The sequence below is a fragment of the Carlito syrichta genome, unplaced genomic scaffold, assembly GCF_000164805.1.
Source record: "Carlito syrichta isolate Samal-C Ts95f unplaced genomic scaffold, Tarsius_syrichta-2.0.1 Scaffold303074, whole genome shotgun sequence".
NCBI classification, from domain to species: domain Eukaryota; kingdom Metazoa; phylum Chordata; class Mammalia; order Primates; family Tarsiidae; genus Carlito; species Carlito syrichta.
In genome coordinates this window covers 248,972-267,260 of record NW_007247170.1, presented here as the reverse complement: position 1 = coordinate 267,260, position 18,289 = coordinate 248,972, and the positions used below count along the sequence as shown (strand labels likewise).

The following is an 18,289-nucleotide window of genomic DNA, read 5'->3' as shown; positions in this document are numbered from 1 at the left end:
CCCATCTTTGCAGCAACCAGTGGATGGTAACTATTATTCCCTTTCACACAAAGACAACTGGACAGGGGAAGAGAAATGACTCTGAGCAAGTGAGCCAGCTGGACCAGAAACTCTGGTCCGAGGTTTTCTGGAGCTAGTGACCTTTCCACAGCATTCTGGAAGTGGAGGGATAAAACACACAAGACTGTTGGTCTTGAAGATCTAGGCCAGATGCTGAGAACGGAGACGGCGAGGCAGGCAGGCTTCTGGATGATCGAGGGTCTGGGGACAGCTGCCTACAGGAGGGGCCCACAAGATTCCAGGACTGGGTTGACTGGCCTGTGCACAGCTCCCGCATCTGAGCTCTCAGAATCAGCCCAGAGCAATGCAAAGGGGCAGAAATAGCTTCCACCAGGGCTCTGAAAAGCAGAAATTCTAGTGACCACCATCCACTGTCTGTTACGAGGCAATGCGTCACATGTAGAAGATGACAGAGAAGGGTGTGGGATGGGTCTGGGAGATGAATGGGGCCTGTGCGCCCAGCTGAGGACAGCAAGGATTCTGCAACCACAGATGCATGCATGTGCACACAGACACGCACAGACACACAAACACCCCCACCTCCCATAGCCACAGTGATCGCCTCTTCCTCCTCTTTGTCCTCACCCCCCAACCCTGGGCCCTCTTCCTAGAACCCCAAACATCCCAGAGGGCTGGCTGGGGACAATGGCACAGCTGACACTTGGAGCTGAGTCCAGCCTTCCCAGGTCTCTAATCTTAAAAGATGACTCCCGTTAAATATCCGTGTGTTTAATGCTTCACAGAACAAACCTGTTCTTCACTGTTAAGTTCATTATGAACTTGAATCTGATATTTTTAAGTCTATGTTCCAACATATGCCTCAAGTAGCAACATCTTTTGTGTTCAACGATTTAGCTTACTGCACTTTGTGCAAAGTCACAAACATTTTCATACATTTATGAGCTTTAAAATGTAGCTGGTGAAATGCACCCAGACCTTTATCCCATTACACTGCACAGAGAGACATGGGTAAAGCAACTGTCACCGAATTGCGCTCTAAAGCTGGAAGGAACCTCTGTTCCCATCTGGCTGCTCACCCTGTTCCTGGGAGGCTGACAGATGTGCCTGGATGACACAGGCAGAGGCCACAGAGCTTCTGAAGGCAGATGGGCCACAGCCCCAGCCCTGTGCCGAGGCAATGGCAGAATGCCCTGGAGAGAGCACCACAATCCTATTCGTCCGTGCCCACCTACACCCACCACCATTGCATTGGGCAGCGTGGCTTTCCCAGCACAGTGACAGGCCCCGGCCTCACAGCTTGGCCGTGCCAGAGGCAAGAGAACACAGTTCAACTCTGGCATTACTCAAAGGTTCCTTGCGATACACAACTCCGACCCATCGGGGAACTCGGGCGTATGCTTCCAGACAGGTTCACTCTTAGAGCTTGCTATTCTTCTGAAACTGGGCCACCAGGCTGAGGACCTGCTCAGAGGCTTTGATGCTCTTGGAGCCGAGGTAGGCAGTGCTGTTGGGGCCCGTTTCCTCCAGGAAGTAGCGGTAGTTCACCATCAGACCACACGAGCCCGTGAGGCCCTTGAGGCTCGCATCCGCCATCCAGTTGATGCGCCACATCACTGCCCCGTTCTGCAGGTGGAAGTTGGCCACGGGGTTCAGGGCGTAGCCCCGGTGCTTCTCTCCATATAAGTACCAGGCACACAGCCTCATCAGCGGGCCCTGCAGTGCCTGCACCAGCTTCTCGGACTTCACCCACTCGCTGCTGCTGAGAAGGGCCTTGAGAGTATCATGAACAGGCCCACCAGTGATCTCAGAGATGTCTTTACATTCCGAGACTGTGAAGAGTTCATTCCTCCCATGCTCCTTTGTTTGCGAGCTCAGCAGTCCCAGAAGCCACTTGGTGAATCCAGGTACAGGTGACAGACTTGAAAATGTCCCAAGATAAGGAAACTCTTTCTGTACAGCACGGTTGGGTAGAGAGAGAAGGTGGAGAAAACACATACACAGATTCAACAGACATGTTACCACATGGGAACACTCGCAATAAAATTCACAGTCTATGCAATAGCAGTCTTTTGATGCTGCTGTATAGCTGGCAAAGTGGCATTTTGGTTGATACACTGTATCTTTCTTCAATATTTTTTTTTTTTAGAGATGGGGTCTTGCTCTGTCACCCAGGCTGCAGTGCAGTGGCATGATCATAGCTCACTGTAACCTTGACCTCTGGGGCCCCAGCAATCCTCCCACCTCAGCTTCCTGAGTTGGTAGGATTATAGATGTATGCCATCATGCTCAGCAAGAAATATTTATTAGGAACCCAGTGTGTGTCAGGCCCTAGAGGCATCCTGAGTCCCCAAGGCAAGATGTCTCTCTCTATCCCCACCATTGTCATGTTGGCAAAATCGAGCCCAGAGTTGGGCAACCTGCCCAAACCAAGACAGCTGGCCAGTGTGAGTGGGACCTGGCACAGTTTCTAACCACAGACTCTGTTTTTACACCATGCCGCGCCCCTCCCATGGACATCTCTGCGGTCACAGAACTTGGTCTGGTGCTTGGCACACGAATGCCCAGGGACTAGTGAATGAATGACTTCCCAGCCACACTACAGTAGATGAAGAGGGGGTGGGGGAGACCAAGGTAATTTCTTTCTCCACATCACACTACAATGGTTCAATCGTTATTGTTCCAGTTATACAGAGATCTCAATTATCATTTCAAAAAAATCCAGTATGATCTGGTTAGAAATGTAACACATGATCACTTTAGAAAATTAAAAAAAAAAAATTGATGACAAGAAAACAATTGTTCTCCACTATACTGAGAAAACCACCCTCCAGAGCTTGATGAAGTGTAACTCCTTCTGGTCCTTCTCTGTGCAGTTTTGACATGGGTGACACTTATTTTACATCCTGCATTAAGAATTTATATCATGAGCATCTCTCATTATCATTTACAATTCACAAATATAACTGTAACAAGAAAGCAACATTAAACATCTCCTGATGTTCCTAACTGCGTCCTTCTCCTTGGGCACTGAAGGTAGCTCTCAAGCCTTTTGCTTTTAGAAACCCATATGTACACTCCCCAGCAGAGAGCGCCATTCAGCTTCTGTCCAGATTCCCTTTATGACTTCCCAACTCTCAGCCAAGGGTCAAGTAAATGACACTGTCAGGGTGGCACTGGCTAAGGAGCAACTCTGATCAGAAACAGAGGCTGTGGGTGAACTACCCCAAATTCCAGAGGCTGCTCCTCCTTTTCTTGCCTTTCTTACCCCAGTATGTTCCTCCCTCTCTGCCCTGTTCATTACCACTTTCAGTGAAGAAAGAAGAAACTCCTATTAATCAGCTATGGCTTGTGACCATCTCTGGGGGGAAGTGGCTGAGTGATCATGAAGCTGATGCCCACCGAACCCTGAGTTCTCCTATTTAATGCTGATTATGAATTAACAGGAAGCACAACAACATTGTCATGGCACTCTGGGGACTCTCACGCTCTAGGGACAGCTCCTGCTACAGATATTCTTCAAAGCAGAGAATGACACTGTCAGAGCCAGCTAGTAGCAACCTAGTTATTTCCCTTAATAATTAGATTCGGCTCACTGTGGTTCACTCAAGCCCCTGATGAGGTAGTTTTCAAAAGTTTAGGCCTGCAGTGAACCTCAACATTTCTGCTGTGGAAGGGTTACAGTGTTTTTCACAGGGCAGTAAAGAGAGGGGAGTCAGATCACAATGAGCCAGTGCATTTGGCTTCAAGCTACCGGCTCTAACCTCAGCCTCTCCCAGACCACGAGAAGGCCACACTGATGGCTGTCAGGGCCAGATGCCCTGGAGAGTGTGGGCAGAGGTGGAGGTCAGGCGTTCCCGACACTTACGCCAGGACAACCCATGTGGTCAGAAGCATCTCAGAAAGCCAGGATGAGGTCACCCTGGAGAGCCAATGTCCTCAGAGCACACCTGCATTTCACAGGCAGTGCAGAAGCCAGGTGCTAGGTGCTTCCCAGGATCATTCTCATCTCTGAGTCTCACGGCTCCAAAGACTCACTAAGGGCACCTGGTACGTCCTGCTCCCTCCAGATATGATGCCTGTCCTCCACCTGCCACCTACAAGGTTTGCCAATGGACCTGACCACGTTGACGCAAGAGTGGGACCTGCCAGCCATGTGTCTTTTGCTTACCTGCAGCTCCTTGACCACGCGCTTGATGAGGAAAGTGCCCAGCTCCACCCCCTGCAGTCCTTGCTGGGTCAGGCTGATGGAGTAGAAGATGGCAGCGGCGATGTTGCTCTTCTCTTCTGTTTCTGATGGAGGACATTCCTTCACTATGGCCTGGAAAACACAAACGACGGGGCTAAGAGTGGCCTTGCCGCTCTCAGCCCATGCCCCGCCAACACTTCTCAGGGTACCAACAGACTGGAAGAGACCTCACTCCCTCTCAACAGTGGCTGAGGCTACGGAGGCTCAATGCTGCCTGGCCTGTTCTGAAAACTGCAGGAGGCGATTTTGCAGCTTCCCTGGTGGTTTGCTCAGCTTTGCATTATTTCTAGCATTTTGAACTCTCCTGCAAACTTTGCTGAAGAGAATTTATGTTCCTTTCCGTCTTTTTCAAGCCTTCATGAAGATAGAAATGTGCTCCCCTGCAACACTGATCCCTTGTTGAGGCCAAGCACCTCTAGTTTCTTCAGTTCTTCTTTAAAGGCCTGCTTTTCTCCTATGCTTTATTTTTGCTCCTTTCTTCTGAACCCTAGTTTTCCCAATTTCTCAGTAGGCTGTATGCGGCCCTGTATCATTTCCTTTTAGGAAATTTTCCTTTTTGTGACTTTTCCATGTCCTTTTCTGATTTTGTGGCAACATCTTCAGCTTTCCTAAATGGTAACACATTTGCACAGACATATACGTGATGCGATCTAGGAAATGACTCAATTGGAAAGCCCCTTAGCTGAAGTCTGCTTTTATTTTTGACTGCAGGGTATTTGCTTTTATTTTTGACTGAGTCCTAATGCTCTGAAGGTCACTTGGTAATAGCAAATAGGGGGTGGTTTGTAGTCTGCTTTGAAGCAGGTAGCTTACTTTTGAAGGACACAAGTGAGCCATCTTAACCTCCACCAGCCAGCTCCATGTGGTGTTGGAAGGGGGAGTGTGTAGCCTAGAGCCTAGAGCCATGGTGAGGTTTGGACATCTACAACCTTCGGTTGCCCTGAGGAAATGTCCCCAGTTTTCTTTCCTTTCAGATTCTGCACAGGATCTGTGACCCCTAAAAAGTTAAAAACTGCTGCTTTAAGGAAAATGGGGTAGCCCGTAAGACAGGGTGGGGAATATCCTCGAGGCCATGCCAGCTCGCTGTCCTGGTGCATCCTCTGATAGAAGTGCTGCAGGTCACAGAACAGAGCTCTCCACGCAGCATTCCTAGTCTTCAACTTGCTGAATTATCTCCTTTGTTTTAAGGAGTCTGTAGGTTATCTGTGGCTCCTTATGCAAAAGTCCCCAGAAACCTTTTTTAAAGTTTTCAAAATAAACACGAATCTTTCTTCAGTTACACTACATGAGGTATGTGTAACATGAAAGAGGAAAAAATACACACATAAAGAAGAAATAGTCAATTACTCTGAAATCGAAGGCCTATGCCTGTGCTGACCTCTGACGGACACCTCCCCAGGCCTGCCTCACTGGCTGCTGGTTTGCGTGCCTTTAAATATGCACATATATGTGACGACGTATACATGTGTGTTCTCACATGCCCCAAACATGCATAGATTCTATACTTACAGAAGGCAACGTCTCCTCAGGGTCAGGATGTGGGCTGGGTTTGAATCCCACTTCCACCCTCACTTGCTCTATGATAATAGGCAAGTTCCTACTGATATTCCCCTCAGCCCCGGTTTCCTCATGTCTGAAATGAGCCAATTATAATTCCTGCCTCACAGTGTGCTCTGAGCAACAACACATGAAATGTACCTCACGGATGATGGGCACAGAGCTCTGCTCTGTGGAAATTATTAATATTATAAACATGATCAGTAAGACCACACCACACACATGCTAGTCAAGGCTGGCTTTCCATGTCAAAATATAAACCCACATCAAGACTAAATACATGCATAGCAGCCCCACATATGGGAAGATGTGTCATGTGTTCACACCATTTCCTGAGCCCGTCCTCTGCTGACAGACAGTGAGGTGACATCTTCAGCCTCCCAAGACTGTAAATGGTACTCTTAGGTCTCAGTATCTTCCCAGGATAAGGTCCCAAGAGTGGGATTTTTAGGTCAAAAGGGAAGTACGTTCTGCATTTTTAACACCTATTGCCAAACTGCCCTTAGAGAGGCTGTTATAACTTCTAGTCCCACCAATAGTGCATGAGAGTGCAACTCCTTCCAACAGAGATCATATGGGAGTTATTTCTCCCTGGTGGTCAAGAGCATCTACCATTTGCCTGGCTCCATTTCTCTAACATGAATCAGGAAACTCTGCCTGGGCACTCACCTTGTGATGTGCTTGAACCACTCAGCTTTCCAGCAGGTTATGAGACCCCAGTGTTCTTGCCCCATGTCCTCATGGTCGGAGCAAACCCACTCTGACCCGGGGTCTCATGCCCCTGTCTTTATTCCCTTGAGATCTGCTCTCCTCTTTCCAGATCCTGTAATGTGGTCACTGGTTCTTCTGCCCCCCGTGGGTCTGCATGGATATTTCAGATGTCCTCATCCAACTCTGCAAGGAGATCAGCTTGCTCCAAGGCAGGACCACCAGCCACAGTTCCCACAACCCACTCACTGGGCAGCATCCTGTGCCCATCGGGCATGAGAAACCAAGTATCTTTCCATTTTTCAATCAACTATCTTTGAAAACTCCCATAGGCACTTAATAAAAGCTGAAAAGCTGAATCATGTGTCCCCCTGCTTCTTCTTCCCTCATTTTTCTGCCTCACAAACACTCTGTAACAGACTTCTACTGTGTCTCAACTCAAGTGCAACCAGCCAGATGACGACTTCCTTACTCCATAACCATCTATATGCTGAACTTCTACACGGCATAACGGCAAACCTGGAGATTTCACCTAAGTAATTTAAGAGTACAAAACAATTTATTTTCAAAAAAGAAGATAAAACCAAGTAAAAAACAATCACTCCTAAGGGCCTCTGTGGGACGCCTGTCTTGCCCTGAATTGACCATCCAAGGTACCTGGATGTTGTTGGAGATGTCACTGGTCAGTGCCACATGCAAAACGACCAGGGGCTCCCCGGGGGTGGAACAGTGAGAGAAGAAGTAACATCTTCTGTAAGGCCCAACACGGCGCTTCATGTCCATCCAGTTCTTCACAGGATGCACAGCCTCAGATCTGATGTGAAAGTGACCAGGAGGTGAGACAAATATGTAACTTTCAAGTTAAATCACAATGGCAGACTTCTATTTATTTTACTCACTTAAGTCAGCTAAATCCTTTAAATACAGCTTTAATGAACTCTCTGGGGAAATTCAAAGAAAATCATCTTAATGAGAAACAGCACTGACCGAGAGCAGCAACAATTAATGACCATTTACATCCAAAATTGTGCTCTAATTCTTATACCAGTGTTAGGAGCAGTCCGTGAGGCCCCTGGGAAGCATTCATGCAGCAAACCTATGCAAAACCCAGGGCTTCACCGGTGAACATTCCATGTCTTTTCTTTCCTCTGGCTCTCTGTCATCTGAAAGCAGCTGTCAATGCAGGGAGCACAGCACTCACCTCTCAGCCCCATCTGTCTGGCACCCTCATCTGACCGCTGGCTTGCTTTCAGCACTGAGATGGCAGCAGGCACCATCCGTCCATCAAACAGTAGGACATGTCAAACCTCAGCTTCCACAGGATGACATGGAATGTTGTACGTGGAAAGAGTCCCCTAGTTGTGAGGACATCGTGACCCACTACCCTATGTTATCCTGTGTCCTGGACGTGCTGTGATTATGCACAATATTGTTCATCTAGAGATTTTATCCAAGGGGGAAATCTTAACAGTTAGATGCGCTAACTGCTGCTCTGGAGACTAATGCAAATACTTGGTCAGTCGAGTTTACACAACTCTGATAACAGGATCTTGGGAAACTGTCGAGTTTGCTTTAAACATGAGGAGCAAATCAGACCCTACATGCAGGTGACTGACAGGCTGATCAGTATCTACTTGTGCCCTTTCCCCCTCCACCGGGTCTCAGCATCCCATATGATGACAACCACAGCATTTGCAAATACTGTGGCTGGATTTTATTACGCTTGAAATAAAATGTACATGTCAATGGTGATTGGCTTTCAGTCAATAAAAAAAATGAATATATACAAATATATATAAAAATACAGTAAGTCCCCAGCATACAAACCTTCAAGTTGTGAACTTTCAAAGATGCGAATGTGTGTTTACATGTCCACCCACATAAGTTAGTTCACTTGCCTGGCATACATTGCCACATGCGTGCATCCTCTACAGGTGGTTGTGCTTTTGTGTACTTTACCGTGCAGTACTGCATAGAGTACAGTGGTACAGTCCCTTTATTTCAAGCCCAGGATATCCGGAAGTGAGTGTAAAAGCAGCAGTGATGTAGCTAGTACAGTACAGCCGATTGTGTTCACTGGGTGTGTAGGCTGACATTGTTGGACTTATGAACAAATTAGACTTATGAACGTGCTCTGGGAATGGAACTCATTCGTATGCAGGAGACTTACTGTATATATACAAAAATGGAAACCTTAGTACTTACTCACTGATTTTCTGAAGCACTTCACATGGTGAATGCCAAGTAACCCGTTCTAGGTTCAGGAAGCCTGAAGAAAACCATTCTGAGAGCATACTTTTCAGCACCCCATTCATTTCCTGAAAGAAGAAGGCAAATTGTAGGCTTTAGTTGTATAGAAGAAAGAGCCCATGTGTGTAGCATGGCCCACACAGGGAATTAAAACACTTAGACATGATACAGAAGAAGCCTGTGTAAGACAGTTCTCTGAATAGCTTTTTTTGAGATACTTCTACCAAACTCTTATCTCAAACCAAGTTAGGCTTTAATTCAATTCTGTTTAGACTTCACTATCTCAGCCTATAAGATACCTGAATGACAATATTCAATCTGAGCTAAGTTGTCCAAATCAAAAGACATGTTCCAATCCATTCACCAGAGTGACCATACTAAATACATAAAATTAATAAAACAATGAAAGACACATCACAAGGAAAATACTAACATAGACAGCACAGGGCTCGACGCATCCTCATCCTCTCAGGAACATTCTCTGGTAAGTCCACGTATCACTCCTATGTTCTCTAATTGAAACAAGTACTTGGGTCCAGGAGCTCTCTTTCATCAACTTGAAGATGGACATTTTCATAGGTTAACATCTCTGAAGTCAGGATGCATCTTTCAAATGACGGTGGGTCACAGTTTATTTGCCAGCATTTTTATTTTTATTTTTTGAGTTGGAGTCTCACTCTGTCACCCAGGCTGGAGTGCAGTGGCATGCTCATAGTCACCGCAGTGTTGACCTGCTGGGCTCAGGTGATCCTTCCGCCTTAGTCTTCCAAGTAGCTGGAACCACAGGCGTGCGCCACCAAGCCCGGCTAATTTTTTGATTTATTGTAGAGATGAGGTCTCACCAAGTTGCCCAGGCTGGTCTCGAACCCCTGTACCTAGGCAATCCTCTCGCCTTGGCATCCCAAAGTGCTGGAATTACAGGCTTGAGCCACCATGCCTGGCCCTTGGCAGTTTGTTTGGTTTTTTGTTTTTTTTTAGCTGGAGTCTCACTCTGTCACCTAGGCTGGAGTGCAGTAGCACACTCATGGCCACTGTAGCCTTTACCTGCTGGGCTCAAGTAATCTTTCTGCCTTTGCCTTCCAAGTAACTAGAACCACAGGCACGCATCAACATGCCTGGCTAATTTTTTGATTTACTGTAGAGATGAGGTCTCGCCAAGTTGCCCAGGCTGGTTTTGAACCTGTGGGCTCAGGCAATCTTCTTACCTTGGCCTCCCAAAGTGCTGGGATTACAGGTGTGAGCCACCGCGCCTGGTGGCAGTGGGATATAAAATAATAGTGTATCTGGCGACCAAAGCATTTTAGATTTGGTGAAATTATCCAATTTTGCTTCACTTATTTATAACTTATCTACTTCCAAAAATGATTGAGTTGACTTTATCATAAAAGACACATGTGCACTGAGCATTTCAAGCAAGAACAGAAGAATGAGAGGTGCCTTAGCAGGAGAACTGTCTCATGCAGCCTGGCGTGACCACGGCTGCATATAGGCAGGAGGGAGCTGCTGGGAGCTAGAGCAGAGAAGCCGAGGGCGGCCGACGTGGCTTGTTGCTCCCCAGTAGCTAGTTTCCTTTTCCTCTAAATTAACGGAAGCCTCATTTTCTAGTTAGGGATGTGGCTGTCTGGTATAAAGACAGCACCATAGCTGGGGATAGTCCTGTGACTGAGTTCTGGCAGGAAGTGTCAGCAAAGGTGTCCTGCAGCAGCTTTGGGGAACTGCAGGCTACTGACAGGAGCATGCCTCTTGCTCATCTTTTTCTCTGACCTTTCCGCTGCAGGCTGGAAGGTGGTATGATGGCTAGCATTGAAGCAGCCCTCTTGGGCCATGAGGAGATTTTGGAGATGAAGGTTTTCAAGACAGAGCAAAATTAAAGTCTGGGTTCACCAAGAGTACCAGAGAGCAGAGCCAGCCCTGGGCTACCTACCACTATTACTTTGGGTCTCTGTTACTCATAAATGCACTACATACTAACAGATATACTGGCATTACTACTGAATAATAGTAAATATCTTGGTGTGTTTGTTGTAGAAGTGACCTGCTGAATCTCTGTACAAGGACCATAAAGCACATCAAGGACAACACCCATGAAAAGTAGTTATACAAGGGCTGTATAGATTTTACAGGACATTTTACTTTTTTTTTTGAGTTGGAGTCTCACTCTATCACCCAACCTGGAGACACTCATAGCCACTGCAACCTCAACCTCCTAGGCTCAGATGATCCTTCTGTCTCAGTCTTCCAAGTAGCTGGAAATATGATTGTGTGCCACCTGCCCAGCTGATTTTTTTATTTATCGCAAAGATGAGGTCTCATCAAGTTGTCCAGACTGTTCTCAAACCCCTGGGCTCAGGCAATCCTCTTGCCTCCACTTCCTAGAGTGCTGGGATTACAGGCATGAGCCACCATGCCCAGTCATTTACCTTTATTTTTATTTTAAAGATGTGGGGTATAATTCAGGGTTAGGTATACATATGTTCATTATGCTGGTACCCTTGTTGATGAGGTGTGCCCCTCTCTCCCCTGGCAGTTTCCTTCAACTGTCAATCCCACCCCTCTTCCCCTGGCAGTTTTCCACCATTGCCAATACCTTTCTTATAGTATTATGATAATTGTTCAAGGTCCGCTTATGAGTGAGAACATATGGTACTCTGTTGTTTCTGTGATAGATCACTGAGTATGATAGACTCTAAATCCATCCAAGTTGCTGCGAAGTCTGTATCATTTTACCTTTTGATTCCTGATAAAGGAGAAGGATATGAAATCCATCTTTACATATCTAAGTACAGGACACAGGACACAGGAAGCCACCAATTTGTTCTGTGTGACTCCACAGGGGCAGGGAAGGTAAGTCCAAGACTAAGTGGGGGAAGTCATGGAACTTCATGTAAAGAAGGATCTCTGAGTAGCCAGGGCTGTCCACAGATGTCATCTTGGGAGGGCAAATCTCACCACTAGAAGTGACCAAGGGCAGGGTCTACAAGAACGTGGCAGAGATGTTACAAAAAGGATTTAAGCATTGGACAGGCAGCCGGACCAGACAACCTGTGCAGCTCCTTCTAACTCAGATTACATCATCTAATCTCTTTTGCTTAGCTATAAACTCCATAAAGGCATAGTCCATTTCTGATTCCTTTCTACAGTTCCCAAGGTGTTCATTAATAGATGGGTCTCACACAAAAAAGAGAAAACAATGGAAAGAATGAGGAAGTAGCAGGAAGGGAGGAGGAAAGCCATCATTTATCAGGTGACACAGAAGGGCTCTCTACAAAACTGTGTTTTCTGTATTTGACTACAACGGTTTGTAATCTTCCTGGGATCCTCACTCAATCCTGTCCCAGAAAAATGCAAACATGTTAATAAAGTTGTGCACACACTCTCCTGAGGTTCATGAATCCCTCTGATGCTTGTCTATGGGCCCTTCCCAGGGGTCCAGGGACCCCTGGTGGTAGGAACCTCTGTACTGAATGGCTAGAATGGGCTAGCAGAGCTGTGGAAGACACTCTGCCATCTCGACGACATTTATGCTAGGAGAAAGCTGGAAGTACCCAGCTTCAGTATTAATTCAGGACTGATTATGAAAGAAGCCGCTTGGCTGATGGAGGCCCCCCCCCCAGTCTCCTATTTTGGGCTCCTGAAAGCTATCAAGTGTGATGCGGGCACACGGGGACTAGGAATCTGGGTTATAGGTCAGATGTCTCCATTGCTCAGCTTGAAAGTGACCACGGCTGTTCAGGCTGGAATTAACCACAGCAGGTGGCAAGGTTACTGGATACAAACAACACCAGGGAGAGGAGTCTCTCCTGCTCCATCCTCACTAATACAGCAATCATTTATCAGTAGTACAAGACTGAAAAATACAACTGCGGGGAATATTCTGGCAACGCTCAAGTCAGCAGTAGTTAGCAGTTTATTCTGCCAATTTTCTTCTTCTTCTTTTCTTTTTTAAAGATAGGATTTCCTTATCTTGCCCAGGTTGGACTTGAGCTCCTGGACTCAGGCGATTCGATTTCCCCAACTTGGCCTCTCAAGTAGATGGGATGATAAGGCATGTGCCACCATGCCCAGTTCTGTTTATTCTGTCTTGCCAACTCCAGTTGTCTTATATGGTACTGTTTAGACTAGTCAGCTTTTCCTTCTACCAGAGGAATAGTTGTTTTCCAGCCTTTCTCCTGAATATTCTGAATATTGATGAAGATCTGCTTGTTCTTGGTATGCAAAAAAAGTTACTTTTCCTTGCTCAGATGCCTTGATCTGGGGAAGGAAACTGACAGCCATGGGTGATGGGAGCCCTGCAGAGGCTAAGAACTCTCAGTCCAATTCCAACTCACACACACTGCCACTCCCCAGGCGTATATTGTATATAACGGGGTATAGCTTTTCTGATGAAAAATAAGTTCTTGTTCTAGTATGACTAAGCACAGAATTTACTAGAACCAACAAAGAGTCCCATACTGACTAAAAGGTAGAGAAGCCGCTTAAAGAGCTTGCACAACAATATCTTGCATGGCTGGGTGGTGGTGGCAGCAGGAACCATGTCCCTTTCCCGGTTCCCATGCCTCCATTTGGGGGTGTGACTCCTAGGTTCAAATTGCCCATCAGCAAAGAAAGTCTTTACCTTGCACACAGTAAAGACTTTCTGTGATGTAAAGGCCAGTCCCCCTCCAGTGCCCACAAATCTCTGAAACTTAAGTCACTAGCCAGGTGGGCCTGTGGAAATGTCTCTGGAGAAAAACAAAAGGCCTATAAACCACACCTGCGCATACCATACACACCACACCCCCAAGCTCACACCTACCACACCCACATGGACACACACACACTTGAAAGACTCACAGAGTGCCACTTAAGGAGTCATCAGCACATGGCAAGACCAGACTTATTTCTGCCGAAAAGCCACAAATCCAGGCATGTTAAAAAACCTATAAGCTCCCTCAGAACTCGGACAGAAAAAATAAGGATGTTTTTAATCTTGTAACTAAAGGGAACATTTATTTTCCTGGTGTGATTAAGCTGCTATATGGATTTTTATACCACTCCCCATACTAAACAATTCATTTACTATTATATTTTCTCCAGGTTAAAATTGGGGTTTTTGTGATCACAATAGTCAGGGATATGGACAAGTACCTTTTCTACAAATTGCTTAATTATAAAAACAACTGAAATTCCTCTCTTGGAATAAATCCATTAAGATCAATTCACTTGTCATAATCTAAAGAGTTCTACAAATCTCCATCAGATGAATACAGCACAGGAGTGGGGATGATAGGAATCAAGGCATCTGACACACCAGCACATTTAACGTCCTTGTCATCAATGGGGGCGACGTCCACCTTTCCTGTGCACTGGATTTGCTATCTTAAAAGCACAACACAGATATCTGATCTTTGCACACAGTAAAGACTTTCAACTGGCATTTGGATCCTCCCAGCAAGGAGACATGATCCTGACTCTGAACTTCATATTGAGAAGGATTAAGGATCCCCAAGGGAGAGAAAAGAACCCCATGCGATTTAAACTATTCAAGAAAAGAGGCATATCCCAGCCTGGCCACGTGCCCTGGGACTCTGTGCTGGGCTGTGCTCACCATGGAAATGTCAGTCTTCCAGATTCTTATACTGCCAATTATCACAATCCTTGGTCAGAGGATTGGTTGATGGACTCTGCCTGATTTGCATGCCGCATCTGGAAATTATTAAGGCATTTCTTGGAAGACGAGGGCTTACTTTGGGCTTACCCAACAATCAACTGAAATCTCTCACCTCAAGGTGGGGCTGTGGGCCCTGGGGGTTCAGTGACTTGGCCAAAACCACTTCTCTAAGCAACTGTTGGCAAAGACAGGACTGAAACCGGTGCCATCCTTGTTCAGTGCCTCTTCCACGACACACCTGCCTTTCTGTAAAATACTCGGATCAGCAGCACTCTAGGGCCCACATTTGCCACTCGTTCTACAAGTACCTCTGCACCTACATGATTCAGTAAGCCAGCAAGCAGTGGGCTGAATCCATGCCAGGGGACATGCGCGGGATGAGCTCCCAGGAGCTCCTCTCCCCTGTGAACTTCTGCACAGTCAGCTGGCAAGTCCAAAAGACAGAAGGGGGCAGGCAAGCAGCACACACAGCATAGGTGAGCCAGGCGTGGTGTGCACACACCCAAGGGTGCTGAGTCCTGGGGCAGCCCAGGAGTGAGCACCTGGCTCCTCTGAGAGCACTTGGCATTTAAGAAAGCCCTTGGAGGTCTGGGAATCCTGCACCCAAGCTGTGTATGTCAAATTTCTGGTGGTTTCTAATACAGAATTCCTAAAAGTGTAAAGTTCTAGCCGAGCTGCCTCTTTAATATGGATGAAAAGTTCAGAATGAGGTAAAAGAAACAGGATCAAAGTGGGTTTAACCAAACCTGCAGAGTGTCCAACACCAAGAGTGAACCCTAAAGTCAACTATGGCCTCTGGGTGACAATGACATATCAAAGCAGGTTTGTGGGTTATAATCCATGTCCCACTCTGGTGGGGGATGCTGGCAGTGGGGGAGGCTGTGCGTGTGTGAGGACAGGGGGACATGGGGACTCTCAGGACCTGCTGCTCAGTTTTGCTGTGAACCTCTAAAAAATAATGTCTATTAAAAATAATTCAGGCTGGGTGCAGTGGCTCACACCTGTAACCCCAGCATTTTGGGAGGTGGAGGTGAGAGCATTGCCTGAGCCCAGGGGTTTGAGACCAGCCTGGGCAACTTGGCGAGACCTTGTCTCTACAATAAGTCAAAAAATTAGCTGGACGTGGTGGTGCATGCCTGTAGTTCCAGCTTCTTGGAAGGCTGAGGGAGAAGGCTTATTTGAGTCCAGCAGGTAGAGGCTGTGGTGGCCGTGAGTATGCCACTGCACTCCAGTCTGAGCAACAGAGTGAGACTCCGACTCAAGAAAAAAAAAAATTCTGTTGATAGGTTACAATACCAGATCCCAATTGATACTTCTATATAGACAAAAAAAATCCTATTCTCAGAATGATTTAAATGATAAGGATTTGAAAAATTGCTATGTAAATATGTAGAACAAAGGAAAAGGGAATGAACAGAGTTGGCCACTAACAGTTACAGTTACAGGCAGTGATACTGGGCAACTTAGCGAGACCTCATCTCTACAATAAAAATAAAGAAATTAGCTGGGCGTGGTAGCGCGCCTGTAGTTCCAGTTACATGGAAGGCTGAGGCGGAAGGATCGCCAGAGCCCAGCAGGTCTAGGCTGCGGTGGCTGGGAGTGGCCACTGCACTCCAGTCTGGGCGACAGAGTGAGACTCCAACTCAAAAAAAAAAAGAAAGGGTGTGACAGAGCAAGACAGGCTTCTGAGCCAATATGCCCACGTGCAAAGGCAAAGGTCAGGCTGTCATGACTCTCTGCTTAATAAATGTTTCTATTCCCTTATGTGAATGGACAGCCTTGGTTAAAAAAACAAGGAAACCTGGATTTCCCAAGGCCAGCTCCTCCCTCCCAAGTCAAGTCTCCATGCCACAGCATTCCGCTGTCCGGCTATTCCTTCTCAGGTACACAATAACCAAGAGCTTTCTTGATGGGGAAAAACCAAAGGGATGTATTCCACCACCCCTCACAGAACCTAGAGCTGATGGGATGTTAGAAGTCAGTGAGGGCCAAAGCTGTCCAGATGTCTGATATCAGAACCCTCTGGACTCTGCAGAAACCTTTCAAGTCCTTCTTGGCTTCCTTCCAGGCTCAGAACTCTGTAAGGGAGCAGTCTAATCTCAAGACAAATGCTGACTGATGAGTGTGCCAAGCGTCTTGCACCAGAGTACCCAGGAGTCCATCTCATTGATTCATTCATCATTTTGCCGTGCAAGACAAGGTCCCTAGTTTTCAGGGAGCTGACCATCCAGTCAGGGGATAATACATTTCAAATGCTATGTCCGCAGTGTGTGGAACACTGAAACTCGGCTGTTCTGACTGGGCCTGAGCCTGGAACACAATTCAGCACAGGAAGAATCCAAGACTGGTCTCATGTCATGCAATGAACAACTGTGGGTTCTCAGTCTGGGAGTCAAAAGTTCCTGGCCGTCATCAACACTAAGCATTGTAAATTCACCAGTTATCAGGAGGGATCAAATCATAGCCACCATTATCACTCCTGGGATTAATCCCATGCTTAACTACTCTAAATTGTAAGCACTAAGGAGCCAAAAAAAGAGAAGAAAGTTTCAGATAAACACCTGATTAACTCACATAGCATGATGGAGATATAAGCTGTAGTGCAAAGAATCCTGGACTTGGGTGGGTGATGAGAGACACGCTTAACGGCTGAGTACTGGACAAGTCACACAGCTCAGTTATTGGACAAGTCCCTTCACAGCCCAGAGGGTCCCTGCCTTTCTTATAAAACGGGATCCACATATCACCCACCAAGGACTGAGGGAATGGAAGTGAATACTATTAGGCCAGTGTTAGAGTTCTTAAATGAACTAGGATGTAACTATTCAACTGCTCAAATTTTAAAAAGCCAATTGTACATAGCAAAGTTCTGAATGTCAGAAACTTTATGAAACATTTACATTATTTTTCACTCACAAAAAGGGCAGAGTAGTGTTCGTACTACATTTAATATTAAATGTACTACTAAGCTGGGCGTGGTGGCTCATGCCTGTAATCCCAGCACTTTGGGAGGTGGAGGCAAGAGGATTGCCGGAGCCCAGGGGTTTGAGACCAGCCAGGGCAACTTGGCGAGACCTTGTCTCTACAATAAATCAAGAAAAACTGCCCAGGTGTGGTGGTGTGCACCTGTAGTTACAGTTGTTTGGTAGGTTGAGGTGGAAGGATCACCTGAGCCCAGCAGGTTGAGGCTGCCGTCGCCGTGAGTGTGCCTCTGCACTCCAGCCTGGGTGACAGAGTGAGACACTGACTCAAAGAAAAAAGTACTATTAACGGACTATATACAACTCTAGGCAATCTTTCAGGTCATAATTATTTAAATTATTTACTTGCAGCTAATATGAATGCATTGTGTCAACACCTGATTTCCACAAGACGCCAACTTACAATAATCACATTTAGGGCTGAACTTGGGGAGTCAGACGCCCTGTCCAAAGTTATCAGCAGAGAGAAGGCCAGAAAGCACTGAGACTCCTAGGCAGCGGTGACCTTGAGCTCTGGTCATCTTTGTGCATTTCACAGGACTTCTTAGGACGACGTCTCACACACAGTGGGGTGGCAGTTAACTTTTGCTGACGCCATCAGGTTTTCAGAAGGCTGCCTGAGGCTCAATTTGACCCTCCAGCCCTGCCACCACAGGGGTGGTACACCTCCCAGCTAAAACAGCAAAGAGACTTTGTAGCGCACACTCGTCAGGTACGAGGCGTGACAGCCACCTCAGAGGCAGACGGGCGCCGAGCATCCAGCAAGCGCTCTGGAAGCGAGGCTCGCAGGGAAGGAGGCCGGGACTCGACGCGCGGGAAGGGAGGGGGCAGAGGCCAGGGCTGGAGCGCGGGGCGGAGTGAGCGCGGCTGCAGGCC

At 46.8% G+C, this 18,289-nt stretch overlaps 1 protein-coding gene across 1 annotated transcript in view; it reads right to left on the bottom strand.

Moving 5' to 3' along the window:
* Positions 1 to 773: 773 nt before the first annotated feature.
* MLYCD (malonyl-CoA decarboxylase) overlaps positions 774 to 18,289 on the bottom strand; it is an 18,343-nt gene continuing 827 nt past the window's right edge. Inside the window, exons 2-5 of the mRNA XM_008057619.2 lie at positions 8,738 to 8,875; positions 7,190 to 7,346; positions 4,190 to 4,339; positions 774 to 1,971 (exon numbers count right to left, since the gene is read on the bottom strand). Coding sequence (XP_008055810.2) covers positions 1,438 to 1,971; positions 4,190 to 4,339; positions 7,190 to 7,346; positions 8,738 to 8,875 — 979 coding nt within the window. The 3' untranslated portion in view covers positions 774 to 1,437. The remainder of the gene's footprint in view (positions 1,972 to 4,189; positions 4,340 to 7,189; positions 7,347 to 8,737; positions 8,876 to 18,289) is intronic.